Below are 18,271 nucleotides of genomic sequence, written 5' to 3' on the forward strand. Positions count from 1 at the left end.
GTTTTCAACTGAATGACTGTCCTGACTCTGAGGGCATTATATACCTACCACCAGTCCCTAGCCCTCATATCTTATCTCCAGCCTGTGGGATAGTGTACACCTTGCAAAAGAGTGAGCACATTTTTCCCCCACAAGATATAAAAAAAAATCCACTGGCACTGAATTGAAACTTTCCATTCTTCATAGACCCAACCTACTTTACCTGCTTTAGCTTTCACCTACAGAGCACAGTTTAACCATACACTTTATAAGTAAAGATCAATGAGATATGTCAATAAGTTGCAATTTGTTTTTTGATCATCTTCTCGTGTTATTGATAAAATCGAAGATTATTATTGTCATATAATGTCATATTAATGTCATAATGTAATGTAAAAAGTCATTCAATGAAATGTGTCCAAGCATTTATTCTGGTTTTCAAACGTCTATGAAAAATGTATCTTTTTTAATAATTGTATTATAAAGAGCAGCCTGGCTCCCAGTGTTTCTGGGTAGGCTCCAACCCACCCACCAACTGAATAAGCAGTTACAGACAATGAATGAATGAATGAATGAATTATAAAGAGCATGATGCAAACATTTATGTAGCATTAGGCGTCTTGCCGAGTGACTCCTGTAAAGCATGGTGTTCCAGCCCAAGCAGGACCCTTGAACTCTTAATCCAGTGCTCCAGACCACTGCAAGGACAGTGATGTTTTCTTCTACACCACTTCAATTATCAATATTAATTACTTTTTAAACCTTTTTTAAGGAATTGTTGCATCTTTCTATGTTTGTTTGAATGTTAAAAGAGAATGTTTGCTCCTGGGGCTTCCCTTATTGTAATTCCTATACTTTTGTAGCTGTCTAAGAATAAAAGAGTGTACAAAAATGGTGACCAACAATTTTCAAGTCTAGTTAAACTTTCTCTGGAGTGAATTTCTGTGGGCTAACCCTACCCTCACATCAGTGGGCAATTAAAGTGCATATTGTTCTACAGATCTGTTGCTTGCAGCATAAGTATGTTTTACTTTTGGAGGCACCAGACTTAAGGAAAGGTCATTGTGATGAAATACGTGATTCCATGCATTCAGCAGAAACCTTGACTTGGGCTGCTCATCTGGCAGTCTTTCCCAGTACACACCTGCAGTTTTCTCATGCATATTGAGGCAGCTGGCCAGATCGCAAGGACTTAAAATACTAGGGTGTGAGTTAAGGTTCCTGAGCGGGCTACAGCCAATGAGCACTGCTGAATTTGCAGGTTTAGCATGTGGATGTTTGGGAGCTGTACAATAAGCATGGTTCATGTTAGATCGTTATGTTGGTTGGTGTGTGTGTGTGTGTGTGTGTGTGTGTGTGTTCACCCTAGAGTAGAAGGCAGGTGACAATGGTAGCATGGATGCTGTTGCAGCTATTGAGTAGCCAATAAAGGGGTTCATTTAAGCCTCAAGCTCTACTTTCTTTTCTGTTAAGCTTTATTTCTAAGAATGAAAGTAGAAATGTTTCCAAGAGCCTCTTCCTTGATTATGTTGATGCAATATAACATACAAATTATACCACACACACACACACACACACACACACATACATATATATATATATATATATATATATATATATATAGAGCCACATTTTTTGTTTTATTTATAAAAAATAAAGTAATACTAGATTATTATAGATTTTTAATTTTGTTTCTGTTGTCTATGAAGGAACCCTATTCATACTGGTTTTTTTTATTTTGCATTTGGCATTTCGTTTCCTTTTGCAAAAGGAGTAGTTTCTCTTCATCTTTTTAGAAGTCTTTATTTAAAAAAAACTTTCCACAAATATATGAAGGCATTGTGTGTGTTTGGAGCTATATGTTAAGAAGTTCAAGCTGTATTTACTGTGTTAAGAAAATAAAAAGTATCTCTGCCAGAAAGACAAACCTCACTTGAACCGGCTTCTTCAGCCATTAATAAGCTCATTACTGCAATCGAAGCACACAGGGAAAGAGATGTATCTTACTGCAGACTGTGTCAATAAAGGCAAAGCAAGACCAGAGGAGAGGAGTTTGATCATACTTAATCACATCCCTCAGAGTTTCCATGTATTTACTTAGTATCGTCATCGAAAACCATGACACAAAACTGGCCACTCTGGAGCATCTTCTCATGAGCCTAAAAACACTGTGCCCAAGGCCAAAAGACTGCAAGTAGGGCATCAATCCTGCAAACCATGGACTGGTAAGTAATGTTACTGTGTTCTCTGGAGCCATGCAATTCCTTTCAGTACCTTTGGAATGAGTTGGAATTGAGGTGTGATCCAGAACTAACCATCCAATTTTAGTACCTGACAATTATTCAGAGCAATGTTCTAAAATCTAGTCTATAGTCTTGTCAGAGTTCTAAAAGTCTAAACTACATGTTGGGACATGCATTAAAACATATATAGACAGTACATTTGTGCTAGAACATAAAATATAGATTTTTATAGTTATGTATGTGTTCCTTTTGTGCCTAGGAAGTGAAATATTCTCTCTCTCTCTCTCTCTCTCTCTCTCTCTCTCTGTCTCTCTCACTCTCACACGCACTTTTTTTAGCATAGAATCTAGAAATTGATTTAATATGCAAATTTTAATTTAAGCATGTCATTGCTTTTTGAATTTGGAGATATTCTTAAATCCACCATGATGAATACAAAACCTGTGTTCGCATTTTCAACTACGCCGCCTAATTCTTGGTATCCTTACACACAGTAAATTCACCCGTGTTAAATCAAGACTATTAGTGTTAAATTAACACTGTTAGTGTAATATTTTAACACTCCCAGTGTTAAGTTAACTAATAGTGTTGATTTAACATGGGTGAATTTACAGTAACTGTATTGCAAGAGCAGGTTAGTTGTCTTGGGCATCCAAGAATCCAAAATGAAGCACTATACATTTGTAATATCCAGGGATTGGGGAAAAGTGGTAAAAGTGTGATAGCATTCATTTTTTGTGACTTTACCTCTGTCAATACAATTAGAGGGTTTTGGATTTTTTTTAAACCGATGACTAATTTTGCATAAGTGATTCTTAATAAAACAGTGACATTTGTAATGGCAGCACCCCAAATACATCCTAAAACTGTGTGATTCTTTGATCACATCATTTCTCTTACGCTATATCATACAGCCATGGGCTGTAAGAAAAACATCCAACTCAGAAATATGGTGATAATAGAAGAGTCATCAAAGTCAGTTAAAAGAAAGCTGTGGGTGTTCTTTCATATTTATGAGACTAAGCTATATAGACAACTCCTGAAGCAGTGAGGAGTGTTGGATGGAGATGTAGGAAGTGACTGATTCAGCTCACTGAGTTGGAAAGAACTACTGGGATAAAAGTTGTGCTGTACCAAATGTAACAAATTTAATTATGTTAGAATTATTAAGTCAAAAATTTAACAGATTTTACTGACAAAGTGTTACCTCTGAGTACAGCTCACAAAAGAGTGACAAAATGGGCTAGAAATACATTTAGCGTAGGAAAATGTGTGGGACGAAAGACTTTGCAATGTCCATGTGGATGGCTCTTTGTAGAAGTAGGTCAGGAAGAAGCAAGCATTTAATTTGCTTATATAGAAAATGTTATATGAAGGTGGAGCCATTGATGAGTGTAGGCTCAAAAGGCTGAGAATGGGAGCACGGTGGGATGTTAGACACTAAGGTCTAAATGTACTAAATCTTCTGGAGCAGTTTTAATATAAATCAGACTTTTGTGCCCATATATTATGCAAAAAATATGCATAAGGTCCAAAACGATAGGTTTAAAGGCAATGCATGGAAATATATGGAAATTGGAGCAAAACATTGGAGCAAATCTTAGGAGGATAACACTGAAAACAGGTGGACATAGTCTGAGCAATTATCTTCGAACAGATAACAGTGGATGGGTTTTCAATTCCACATTGTTAGAGTATTGAAATGTTGGTTTTTGATAGACTTCTTTTAACAATGGCAGAGAACAGAGAGGTTAGATAGAGACAAAGTCATTGAACACATTCTAAAAGTATATTTACCATGAGAATAAGTGTTGAAACTCCCAAGACCAGATGGATGTGCATGAGAAGCATAAAGAATTGCTGTGATGCATTTTCAAAAACTCTCAGCAGGGATAGGATAACATTCCTACATAATGGAATTCAATTGGAAAGAATGATGTAACGGTGTAAAGAAAGTTTTCTTAAAAAGTCTTGGACAAATTGGTTTAGTACCTTTAGATAATAGGGTACTTCTAATCAGTACAAATTTAATAAAACAGATCCATATTACACTAGGATAGAATACATCTCATCCCAGTTGTGTCCAACAAATTAGACAATGTTCTCCAGCACCATCTTCATCCAAACACCAGATCTCTAAGGCTAGATCTTTTCATTTTTCCTTTAAACTGTCAATAAGATGAACAATAAAGAATGAATACACTCTGTCACTGTGATGGTACCTTCTAGTTATAGTACATAATTGTACCACATTCTTTATTACTTGTAAATTTTAAAGCTGTGATAATTTCTTATGCCCAGTTTCATTCGGGACTTTTATTTTACACAGTTCTATAATAAAAGCGTACAAATATTCACCTGTCCTTCTGGATTCACGTTCATGATTTTAATTAAAACAAGACTTTTTATAAAATTCTGAGGATGTTTCCTCTCCATTTGCTAGATCTCCAGTCTGTTTATGTGCTATAAACTGGTCTAATATGTTTACACATGTTTAACAGTGTCTGTAAATTGGTAGAAAACTAAGGACCTTAGTCCGGTATGCTAGGCTTTCTCTCTCTGCCCACAGCAGAGAAACAGCATCTGAAGATTTTTAAGACCTTCAAATGTTGAAAACCATAAACTGAGGTTAGGGTATTGCTCTATACCTGCTCCATAGGAGGGTAAGATTGGCTTATTTTTGCTGTAGATGGATTGAACTCTAAATTTGGCAGACAAGTTAAACTTCAGCCATGTACAAACATATCATTCCACCTTAAAAGACACAGAGCTTCTGAACATAAACAAACGAGAGAACAGTGTTTTCCCACTGAAAACATTGCCTTGAAAGTTCCATCAATACTGTCTGTATCTTTAGTGACGATAATGTAACTCTACTGTACCTTTTTATCTGAGAGTGTAAAAATAAATAAATAAAATGTGCTGAATTTATTTTAATTTTTTAAATTATATGCATACTTGCATATATGGCCAAACGTTGCAGTATATGGGCAAAGGGAGAGTTGATCCTCTAATATGTCTTGTGAAGCAGCTATTTTTAGGTAAACTCTCCCTGTTTTCAATTTACTTTAGTCTTATAGACCAGATGTAGATGCATTCAACCATGACAATATTTGTATGGCATGTTTGGATGACTAATTGGATGATTCATCACTGCAGAAAAGGCAGTTCCACTATTCTATAGCCCATTGCTAAGGGTCTTAATACCCTCTATCTGGTGCATTTCATTGTGCATGGGGACCTTAAGCTCATGTGCAGCTGCTCCAGAGAACCGAATTCCCAAATGCCTATCGATTGTGATTATTCAAGGTGTACACAATTTAATGCCCCTGCTCATTATCAGTACACCTTGAAACAGAATTCACTCAGTTTAAGGGGCATCAAAAATATTTGCTCATATACCACATTTGCAAATGCAAAATTACCCATCATAGCTCATATCTGGGTGTATTAATCCTCTCACTGTATTATTTGTCAGATTGTCTCATAAATTATATCTGAAATACATTTTTTCTTTTAAACTATCTGAGCTTGTGTCTGTGAGTTGGGTTCCTTTTATTACAGCACACCTACGCCTCATATATTTGACCTTATGATGTGGAAATTTTGCTCTGAATTGATTAGTAGGGCTTTTACTGAAAATAATCATTCATTTAGGTGATATAATTGTTGTGAAGTCTTTCAGATTCATTAGTTCTACACCTCTCTCAACAATAGGGAAAAGACTAAGCTTAATCTAAATATACCACAGCTAATGCCACTTCTAAAATGTAGCAATATACAATACATTGAATGCAGTTATGTTTGCGGTCAAGAGAAAAACCTGCCAAAATGAAAAAAAAAAAGGGTAGGAGATAATGGATTAGGTTTCAAATGATTTTGGGACCATTTCATTCAGTCATTCATTATCTTTAACCACTTATCCAGTTCAGGGTCGCGGTGGGTCCAGAGCCTACCTGGAATCATTGGGTGCAAGGCAGGAATACACCCTGGAGGGGGCGCCGGTCCTTCACAGGGCAACACAGACACACACACACACACACTCACACATTCACTCACACACTCACACCTACGGACACTTTTGAGTCGCCAATCCACCTACCAACGTGTGTTTTTGGACTGTGGGAGGAAACTGGAGCACCCGGAGGAAACCCATGCGGACACAGGGAGAACACATCAACTCCTCACAGACAGTCACCCGGAGCGGGAAACGAACCCACAACCTCCAAGCTCCTGAAGCTGTGTGACTGTGACACTACCTGCTGCGCCATCGAGCCGCCCCGGGACCATTTCTATTAGTACATAAAAAAATAGTCAACACAAAATGAAAATCCAAAATCCAGCTTTAGGTAGAAGCAATGCTTTGGTAGTGGGATTGGCTACTCAAATGTGTCCATAGGTGTGAGTGTATGTCACCCTGCGAAGGACTGGTGGCCCCTCAAGGGTGTGTTCCCGCATTGTGCCCAATGTATCTGGGTAGGCTTCGGACCTACCGCGACCCTGAACTGAATAAGCGGTTACAGACACTGAATGAGTAGTGAACCGCTCAGAATCTGAGAAAGTAACTTTACAAACTCTACTTAAAAGATTTCTTCATTATCTATGCATCAGAAAGACTCCAGACATTAAAGGTATCTGGTGTTTGTCTGTTCTTTAAAGTTAGGTAAAGATTATTTTTTTTACCATAGACTGTTAATGAAGGCAAGGCACCCAGAGGACAGGTGTGACTCAAGCAGAAGTAAATCACCAACATCTGGATATTTTTATACTGCAATATTATCATTATATGTGTTAATCACAGCGTATGTGCATCTCTATTTATATCTTTCTGTCTTTCTCTCACTCTCTCTATGTCTATGTGTGTGTGTGTAGGTGTGTGTATTTTCTAGATTTTATGGAAAAATCACAGCAAATCACTGTATAAAAAGAACAACAGATATAATGAGGTTAAGATTTATGTTGAATTATCACACACACACACACACACACACACACACACACACACACACACACACACACACACATATATACCAAACTCTAGCCAACTTTTAATCCTTTGGACTGTGGAAGTCCACTCCACTGAGCAGGACATTCCCGTAGGAATTTTAAATATTGACAGTACTTTTATTTCAGTGTGCTGGAATTCAAGATAAATCCTTTCATGAAAAAGGGAAAATGTCTTGATGCTGATAATATTTATTAAAATACCAGTCCCAGAGTCAATATATGTAATGACTGTGATAGGATTATTTAAAATATAAATCCAACTCTGTAATTAACTTTGCTGAATTATAAGTTGTTATAATGTTATCATTGAAAATTAGTAGCTTGTTAAAGTGCATGTATTTTTTTTTATTTAGATCAGTCTCAGCCTAAACACTTTTAGCATTGTGACCGGAAACAATGCTTTAAGACAACAGAAAATTTCCCCCCTACACTAAATGCAGATTTGAAGTTCACGTTCCAAATAGTGCCACCTAGTGTTTCGTGTCAGTGTCTACTGGTCATCACTAAATGGTTCCATATAAACCCAAAGCAGAATCTATACTGAACAGACATTCAGAAATTAAAGTGTCACGTCTTTAGATGAAGAGTTACATCCTATGTGATGAAAATTGTATAGATAGTACATATGCTGATTTTTTATATTTTAATGTTGATTATTATTATAAAAGTTAGGATAAGAATACACTTTCATGTTTTTAAATACTTTCTCAGACAGATCCAAAAAACTAATTCATATTCAGAAGTTATTTAATATAATATATAAAAGACAAAATTTTTAAATAAACCTTGCAGGTTTGTGATATAATAAACCCTGCCTGTTGGAATCCGTTTTTGAGCTTGCCTTTGGTAAACGGCAGTTTCAAAGCAGAAATGCATAGCCATGATATTATTTCACTTATAATACATCTTCATGAAACAACCCCTCACAATCATGTATTAATCATGAGACAGCACTTATATGTCTTGAATGTGGACAAAACTAACCATATAAACATAGATTCTGAAGCTGAAATCTATAACACATTCCAAAATAAGTCGGTTTTAGTTGGTTAATTGAGTTAAAGCGTCGTGATTGGTCATTGGGGTTTTAAGTATTCTATTGTGTAAAATTTCCACAGATCAGCTTTAAAAACTGAATCAATTATTGTCTTTGGTGCCCAAATTATTATATGCAACTGAAATGAAAAGTGAAGAAACAGTGATAAACATGTATAAACTAAATTTATACATACATTTTACATGTAAAAATATCAGATTTGTTTTAATAAGTAAAAAATTATTGTTTGTTTTCTGTTTTGACTAGAATTAAAACAGCATGCAAGGGTAAAAATCAGCTTCTATATATTTTATGAATCATATACAGTACTGTGCTCATCTTAGGCACCTAAGATTATTATATATATGTAAACTAATGCTTTCTCAGTAAGAGTGATGCTTGTATAAAGTTATATATAATCACAGTAAATACAAAATAATAATGATATGAAACAAATAAGAAATATAAGATAATATTTATTTTCTACAAAGTAGTAGGTGAGAGTGAGTTTGAAGAACAATGTTTTGTTCAGATTCGCCTTGATTGCATGAATTTGTTAAATCAACAGCACACTTATTTAAAATCATTATTTATTAACTAGGTATTTGATGATAACCTCTAATAATACGGACTGCCATGAGATTAGTTAAACCAACAATTCAAACACAGAATATCACCCTTATTGGAATAATGTTATTTCTAATGCTGGGTGTTATTTGTTGCTTGTTTGTTTGTTTGTTTTAGCAAATAAACACTTACTGCTCAGATAAATAGCTTTTCAAATCTCTGGTGCCCAAAATTTTAAACAGTGCTGTATGTGCCTGCTTATTTCAGTGAAGGTCAGTGTCTGATATTGGACCAAAAGAGGGAACCGGTTAGGAAAATTGGTGAGAATTAGGAGACTAGCCACAGGTGAGACACAGCCGACGCTGGATTTCCTATTCTGAGTGACGTGTTGGGTTTAGAGCAGCGCATTGGTAAGAGTGTGGTTATGCAAAAGACTTAAATAAGGCCACTGCATTCCTTAGTGGTCAGATACACAGACATGGCTTTCCTGTGGTTAGTATCCTGCCTGGCCTTGGTCAGCGCAGCCTACGGTGAGTGATTTCATGTGCCCACCATTTGAATAACCTGTTTTTATTATTTGTAGTAGAAGTAGTAGTAGTAGTAGTAGCCGCAGCAGTATTATTATTATTATTATTTATTTATTTATTTTAATAAAAAACAGAATTGAAATATTTGATTTTTTTATTTGACTAAATGTTTAGCAACACTTTATAAACTCATATTGCGACTTGCTTGTGGGGAAAAATTTTTAAGTTTGGTAAAAGAGTAAATGGGCGGCACGGTGGCACAGCAGATAGTGTCACAGTCACACAGCTCCAGGGAGTTTTTGTGTGTTCTCCCCGTGTCTGCGTGGGTTTCCTCCGGGTGCTCCGGTTTCCTCCCACAGTCCAAAAACACAGATTAGTAAGTGAATTGGCGACTCGAAAGTGTCCGTAGGTGTGAGTGTGTGAGCGAATGTTTGTGTGTTGCCCTGTGAAGGACTGGCGCCCCCTCCAGGGTGTGTTCCTGCCTTGCGCCCAATGATTCCAGGTAGGCTCTGGACCCACCGCAACTCTGAATTGGAAAAAGCGGTTACAGATAATGAATGAATGAATGATAAAAGAGTAAATGAGAGTCTATGTAATGTCCCCACAATTTACAAATACAATAAATGTATGTGTGTTTTTGAGATAATACTCAGGTTATAGTGTCTGTGCTGCTTTACATTGAAATGCTGATTGTATGTTACTGTGCACTGTGAGCTGTTGAGGAATTAGACACATACATTGTATTCACAAATATTCTTGGCCAGCAAAGCCTGATTCTGATAAGCATTTCATGACAAACAGAATAAACCTCTCTCTCTCTCTCTCTCTCTCTCTCTCTCTCTCTCTCTCTAGGTTGTGGGGTACCTGCTATCACCCCTGTGGTGACAGGCTATGCTCGTATTGTGAACGGTGAAGAGGCAGTTCCTCACTCTTGGCCGTGGCAGGTGTCTCTGCAGGTCTGAAGCTTAAGCAATGACATTCAGTTTCATTCCAACTCATAGTAACATCAACATTGCTCAGGACTGGTCAAAAGTCAGTGCAAGCTAGGGATAGAAATATATGTAAAATGTTTGAACACCCTGTTTTAATATTAGGTTGAGATATCCTCGCCTTAGAGCAAATGAAATTTTTAAAAATTAAATAAATAATAATTTATTGAATTATTATTATTTTTATTATTAATAAATAATAAAATTAAATATTTTGTAAATTTTATCATTTGATTAGTTTAATGTTGTGGAAAATTATTTAATATGCCTTGATGTAAACACAACAATTTTATTTATTTTATTATATATTTATATTTACTACATTCATTCATTCATTATCTGTAACCGCTTATCCAGTTCAGGGTCACGGTGGGTCAGGAGCCTACCTAGAATCATTGGGCACAAGGCAGGAACACACCATGGAGGGGGCGCCTGTCCTTCACAGGGCGACTCACACTCACACATTCACTCACACCTACGGACACTTTTTGAGTCGCCAATCCACCTACCAACGTGTGTTTTTGGGCCGTGGGAGGAAACCGGAGCACCCAGAGGAAACCATTGCAGACACTGTGAGAACACACCAAACTCCTCACAGACTGTCACCAGGAGTGGGACTTGAACCCACAACCTCCAGGTCCCCGGATCTGTATGATTGCGACACTACCTGCAGCGCCAACATGCCGCCTCATTTACTACATTTGACAGACAAAGCTAAACAGCGCATGCAATAAATATGATTATCATCCATTCATTCATTCATTATCTGTGAATATGATTATAATTTATTTTAATGTTAGGCGTCTTGCTTAAGAACCTGGGGTTACCTAAACCAAACTCAAACCCTAGAATTAATCTTACACCAACCAGCAAAAAACATTAAAATGGCCACCTTGTTTCTATAACTCATTGTGCATTTTATCATCTCCACTTAACACATAGGTGCCCTTTGTAGTTCTAATATTTTGGCTGACCTCTGTATGTTAATCAAAATAGTGTTAATGCAGTGTGTTCTCTTGAGAGTTTGTGTATTTATTTGCACATTACACCATGGGTGCTAAAACTCTGCACACCTCTGTACATTGTGAGACATTGCCAGACGTTTTTGCTTTATAAGATTTACCTCAGTTGTGGAAGTGAAGGTCTCAGCCCATGCGTGATTTCACGTATCACACCACTACTTATGAATTACAGGATTTCACTGGATTTCACTTCTGTGGTGCTTCTCTGATCAATGAGAACTGGGTGGTGACGGCTGCCCACTGCAATGTCAGGTATGACTTACAAGCACACACACATACACACACACACGCACACACACACAGACACACACACACACGCATACGTGTGCATTTGACATATATTGGCATTGAGCATCGTCACTTATATTTATACTTGGCATTAAACAGGGTTGCTTTAGGCCATTGGCTGCACAGAGTCAACATTGCTTTTCTTCTTCTCCATGGAGAGTGTGTAGAACACTTGTCTTCACAATGAGGGCACCTTAAAGTAGTTAAAAGTGGATATATTTTTTTTAATACTTTTGATGTCTGGGCTGAAAAACCAAATGAATGAAAGCCCTATGTGTGCTTAAAATGGTATGGTTCTTGTACCTGTTATATTTACAGAACTAGTCATCGTGTGATCCTTGGAGAGCATGACAAAGGCAAGAGTGGAGAGAAAATTCAGACCCTGAGAGTGAGCAAGGTAAATACTAAAAGAGAAAATCTAAAGATCTGCTTCAGGAAAAGAGTGGATAGGTAATATTAACAATGTTATCATTAAACCAGTATCTTTTGTAGACCCCCTATTCATTTATAAAATCTCCACTTAAAATGGTCGTAATATAAAACTGATTAATGTCAGTGTCAGATTAAATATATCAGCATTACGAGTATGAGTGATGTTTTCCCCACATTGTTAGTGGTTTCCACAGAAAACTGAATCATCAAGGGTGGTCTCTGACTGTCACACCACTGTAAATAAGCTGAAAACTCTTTAAGACCAATTATAATTAAATTCTCAACTACAGAGCTCAATTTTAAGCTGATGTAGCTTATTAAGATGATAAATGTCAAATGGCTTAAGGTGCTTCTTTTTTTTGGATTTTGTTCTTTTATTCAATGTTCTTCTGAATCATAAATATATCTGACAGAACAAATCAAAAAAATCCAATGCAGGTTTTCACGCATCCCAACTGGAACCCCAGCACTATCAACAATGACATTGCTCTGATTAAGCTGGCCTCCCCTGCCTCTATCGAAACCACTGTCTCCCCTGTATGTCTGGCTGAAAGCAGTGATGTGTTCGCCCCAGGCATGAAATGTGTGACCACTGGATGGGGCCTGACCCGTCATAATGGTGAGATTGAACACATTACTGTAGGGAAGCTCCAATATGAGACTTATGTGCTGTTTCAGATAAGCAATACAAATTAAAATATATAATAATATGTATGCATGCAGAACTTTGAGATTAGTAACACATGTAAAAACTGTGCTCCTCCGCAGTACAAAGAAATACATCAGTAAATTCACACATCTCTTGCCAAATAATGATACTTTTTAAGCTCACAAGAGACAAATGTGATGCAATATAATTCCAATACCATTGTGCAGCCATTTTGTACTCATTATTATTAATTAATAATATTACTACTATTTATTACTATTTACTACGACTGTTTACTCCTGTTGAGCCACTGTAAACAAATAATAATTTAGCAAAAAAAATAACATAATGTATTAACAAATACTTGGCAAATACACTCATGCATTTAAGCAAACGTTCATCAATCAGAAATCAAAATCATACAATTCCCTCTTTTCCCCAATTTAATTTTGTAAAAAGAAAAAAAATGCCTGCTTTAGTTTTGCGCTGACACTAAGAGGCTAGATGAAGTCTGTCCTGACCAATTAACACTGTTTAATAATAGAATAAATGGTGTGCCATCATTTCTCCCCATCTCACTTCCGGATGGATTTAAACTCCACCTGTCGATTCTTGCCACTGAGCATGATAACGCTGAGCTGATGTACAGCTATTTCAGAGCATACTACGTAGTGTTCACAATGGGTGCAATTGTTCACTAATTATAAAAGGACATAAAGTAAAATGTAAAGGAAAAACATTTTTTTCTGCTCTTGTCTCCTCTTTTCCTTAGCTATGTTTACTCCTGATAAGCTGCAGCAGGCTGCTCTGCCTCTGCTCTCTAACGAAGACTGCAAGAAACACTGGGGAAGCAACGTCAGTGACGTCATGATCTGCGCTGGGGCTGATGGAGCTTCTTCTTGCATGGTGAGAAACATGCAGCTGACTTTTACTTAGTCCTGTTATTATTTATTAATAACAGAAATGCAGAAAATGAAAAAATAAGGTAAAGACGGTTTTCTAACAAAAAAAAAAAGAAAATGGCTGGATGAATCTGTTTACACAACAGATTAAAAAGATAACATAGCACTGTTATCATACCACTGACCCTTTCTTACAGAAACGATAGATGCGCAATGTGCATATTTCCAGTCAGTTTTGATTTCTTATTCGTTCTTTTTTCCCCTCTTTCTGCAGGGTGACTCTGGTGGTCCTCTGGTGTGTCAGAAGGGTAGTGTATGGACTCTGGTGGGCATCGTGTCCTGGGGCAGCAGTACTTGCTCCACCACCACTCCTGCTGCATATGCTCGGGTCACTGAGCTCCGTGCCTGGGTGGACCAGACCCTGGCGTCCAACTAAACCACAACAAAATTCCTTTTGTTTCCCTTCAAACTGTACAACAGCCTACTCTTCACAACCTAATAAAACTTACTTTTCTTTTCAATCAAGGTCTAAAAACAAGGTCTCTGTTGCTCAATGGCTGATTTCTGACAGATGGGGGCACTAGTGGCTCAGCTCTTACACCACGTATCAGGGTTTGAAGGTCTACCGTACATGATTTACCTTTGCTATCAACCATTCATTTGTTTTGATGTTGAAGCATTGAGTTGTTAATGCTGTCCAGCAAATGCTCTAAATGTAGCTCATTTCTGATTGTTGCTGGTGACTCTGACAAGCGCCGGCAAATGAGATCAGTAAATTAAGCTCAGCATGATAGGTTTCATTAAATAGAAGAGTTACAATCACCAGACATAGTGTTCAGCCACAGGCAACTGATTTATTTCAATCACTTATTGGTGAGAGTCCAAAAAAAAGCAGCAAATGGCACCAATAAACCTTTCTCATGAAGGACCTGGAAACCTAGACTCATTTTACTGATCAAGAGTTATTGATTGATGGGGAGTTAATGATGATTTCTTTTGAATTACCAAGAAACAGTAGCTACTAAAAGGAAACTGAAGACATCTGTGGCCTAGATAATAAAGGATAACACCTATTTACAGCATCAGTACAGAGAAGGTCCTTAAAGTTGGATTCAAAATGGTCACATATTTAAGAGATTCCTGGGAACAAAGCTGGGCATCAGAAGACTACTTTCTGTGACTGATCTTGTTATTGTCTAGGAGAAACAACTACAAAAGAAACAGAAATATTATACAAAAAAAATCTTATTGCTGTTGGGTTCCTATGGGCATGAGCATGAGACAAAGAAAGGGAAGAAAGACCCTCTGAGTGTAGTGGCTCCTAGGCGATCATCTCTTTGTCTTTTCTGCAGCAGCGTGTGTAATAATCTGAGTGCAAATTGACAGGTTTTCTTTACTGGAGAGAGTCCTAGCCCTGGGGATTTTTCTAGTGCTCTGAGCAAGAGAGAAAAAAGCTTCAGGTATTTCCATGACAACGGCTTGATCCTCCTTAAGTAGCCTATGGAGTGGAGTAGGTCACTTGTTGCGCCGAAGCAAAGCATAGTAGAAAGAGAGGCAGAAAAGATGGCATGACTCAAATAGTACAATATGAGAGGCACTTAAAATCCCTCTGTGATCCTGTTAGAAGCTATTATTATACAGAACACAACAGAACACTAGGCAAGAAAACAAGGCCCCCAAGCATGCAATCCTCTTTTATTTAATGTACATAAGCACATATATCGAACTGCGGAAGACAATAAGGTGCAATTTGCTCTGAGTGCCTTTCCATGAATCCATCCACTGGTATTAGTTTCTGGTGAGTGAAGCTGACTACCAAAACATCTATCTTCTCTTGCTGCCATTTTATTTCAGTGCTTGCTCAATGCATGCTCATGGCTAGACTCCAGCCAAGCTGGAATTGAATGTTCTTGACAGAATGAGTAGAATCCAATTCGACTCACAGCTCTAGAGCTATTTTTGTAATGGCCAGCTCTATAAACTGCATAACTGTTGACAGAGGTTATAGGTTTTTAGGGAGGTGTGTAAAGGTGGTGGGTGGTTCTCTAGTTCTCCACAGGGTAAGAGTGGTCATTACTTGGGCAAAGTCAGAATAACTCCATGGCTAAGTGTGCTCAATTTGCTTGTACGGGCAACCATGCAAGACTGGGCAAGATATTTGGTATTACATTAAAAAGAAGAGATAAAAAAAAGAAAACAATTATCATAATCAGCATTCATTGAAGTCTATAGTCCTAATTATGATGAAGTAGGAGGCTTATGAGTAGTTACATGATGAATTAATTGTAATTACTTTTGTGGAATAGTGCTTTCAGCAGTGAATACACAACTAATTTTTATAGAAGAGCTTAAAACGTGATGCTCTAACCATGCTCAATGTCAAGTGTTGACCATATGGGTATAAAGCCCCCCCCCACTTCCATTTTATACACTCATTGATCTTAATTAGTATGAAAAATGAATATTATCCAGGGCTAAGTTTCCACTAGGACCACAGCACTTAGGGCATGTCCCAGTTTTTTCAAAGACAGTCCCACCTATGACAGATCTGGTTCAGCAGTGTTCAAAAAAGTTTTATTAGCACATTTAACAAGGCTTTAAAAGTACAGTAAGTTTTATCGCTGTGGTATTTCTTACTTTTGTTCTTCACGTGATAACTAATTTAAAAGATGCTGTGTTGAGACTTCTTTCACACCACCCTTATACATCACCCTCTGGCTCTTACACCCCTCTGAGACCACCTGTCAGCCCTCTACTGCTCCAGCCTATTAACCACCAGATCCACCTCCCTCATCAGTGACAGTACCCCTCTCTCATCAAACTTGCTTGTGAAGTTTTCACACAGTGTTGTCATTAGTACAAGTCAGGAGAGTTCAAAAAGCAATTAAAAGATATGAAGACAATAGAACACTATACAATGATGCAGACACAGAAGGCCACCCCAACAGACAAATAGATTTTAAAGCTATGTTACTATCCTTCAGCGTGCTGTGAGAAGACAACTCAGCAAACTGGGTCTGAAAGGACATGGAGCTGTAAAGAAGCCATCTCTAAAAATGAAGGTGAATGATAGTTACCGTTACAGGTAGTGTAGATGAATTGTTTTTGAAAATACTTTTTCCCAGAATACTCTTTACATCCGAACAGTAACAGGTAAATGCTCTGGGGACATAAATACAATTATCCTTTTTTTATAAAAAAAACAGAATTGTAAATATTCTGACCAAACTTATAATTCAGACCAAATGAAATGATTGAATGTCTTACCTGTCTTTGTACTACATCAGCCTTCCATCAGTATTCTCTGTCCACATGCGCCAGCTGGATGGAGAGAGCTGCAGAATATGAAGAAAAAGATAGAGAAAGCTTTCTAACAAAAAAGATAAAGAAGCCTTACATCACCTAGCGCAATGCAAATTGTTTGATGCAGTGGTGTTAAGTATGCCACCACTGGCCTCTAGAGCAGTGGAGTTCTCTGGAGTGACGAATCATACTTCTACATCTGGTAACGGATAAGTCTGGGTTTGGCAGTTGCCAGGAGAATGCCACTTGTATGACCGAATTGTGCCAAGTGTAAAGTTTGGTGGAGGTGGGGTTATGGTGTGGTGCCCTTTCCTGTTCCAACATGACTGTGCACCAGTGCACAAAGCAAGGTCCATAAAGACATAAATGAGCAAGTTAGGTATAAAAGATCTTGACTGGCCTCAACCTCAGTCCTAACCTCAACCTGATAGACCACCTTTGGGATGAATTAGAGTGGAGACTTTGAGTCAGGCCTTCTCATTCAATATATGTGTCTGACTTCACAAATGTGCTTCTGGATGAATGGTGAAATATTTCCATAAACACACTCCTAAACCTTGTGGAAAGCCTTGCCTGAAGAGTTGAAACTGTTACAGCTGCCAAGGGTGGGCTGACATCATGTTAAACCCTGTGAATTAAGAATGAGATGTCGCTCAAGTTCATATGAGTGCAAAGGCAAATGAGCAAATACTTTTGGCAATAATTTCCAAAAAGAAAGTTGCTGGCATCAACTAAAATTGGCAAATATCTAATATATTTAATAAAAAAAATTACATTTCTTAGTTTCAACATCTGAAATAATAAATAAATATAGGGTTTAAATAATTTGCATATTGCTGCATTCAAAATGGGGCAGCACGGTGACACAGCATGTAGTGTCAAAGTCACACAGTGCAAGGGTCCTTGGGTTGTGGGTTCAAGTCCTGCTCTGGGTGACTGTGAGTCTGTGTTCTCCCTGTTTTTGCTTGGGTTTCCTCTGGGTGCTCTGGGTTCCTCCCATGGTACAAAAACACACATTTGTAGATGATTGGCTACTCAAAAGTGTCCTTAGGTGTGAGTGTGTGTTGCCCTGTGAAGGACTGGCACCCCCTCCATGGTGTGTTCCTGCCTTGCGCCCAGTGATTCTGGGTAGGCTCTGAAACATTTAAAACAGGTCTAATGACGTCCATGCTTGATAGATATAAAAGGTCTCCAACATTGTGCTGGGGTATAGTGGAGCTGTGCTCTCTGAGTGATGGAGACCTATTCAATATCTTTGGGATGTGGCTGATGTGGCTTTTGTGATCCTGCGCTAATATTTCAGCATCAGTGAAAAATTAATGCCATT

The 18,271-nt window shown here is 37.7% G+C and overlaps 1 protein-coding gene across 1 annotated transcript; it reads left to right on the forward strand.

Annotated features, from left to right (window-relative positions):
• Nucleotides 1–9,310: 9,310 nt before the first annotated feature.
• LOC136676253 (chymotrypsin B-like) lies at nt 9,311–14,127 on the forward strand. The gene is made up of 7 exons (XM_066653111.1): nt 9,311–9,362; nt 10,212–10,315; nt 11,543–11,622; nt 11,977–12,055; nt 12,529–12,709; nt 13,512–13,645; nt 13,916–14,127. Exons 1-7 carry the CDS (start codon nt 9,311–9,313, stop codon nt 14,075–14,077), a joined length of 792 nt encoding a protein of 263 aa, XP_066509208.1. The 3' UTR covers nt 14,078–14,127.
• The last annotated feature ends 4,144 nt before the right edge of the window (nt 14,128–18,271 follow it).

The sequence above is a fragment of the Hoplias malabaricus genome, chromosome X2, assembly GCF_029633855.1.
Source record: "Hoplias malabaricus isolate fHopMal1 chromosome X2, fHopMal1.hap1, whole genome shotgun sequence".
In the NCBI taxonomy this organism is placed as follows: Eukaryota; Metazoa; Chordata; class Actinopteri; order Characiformes; family Erythrinidae; genus Hoplias; species Hoplias malabaricus.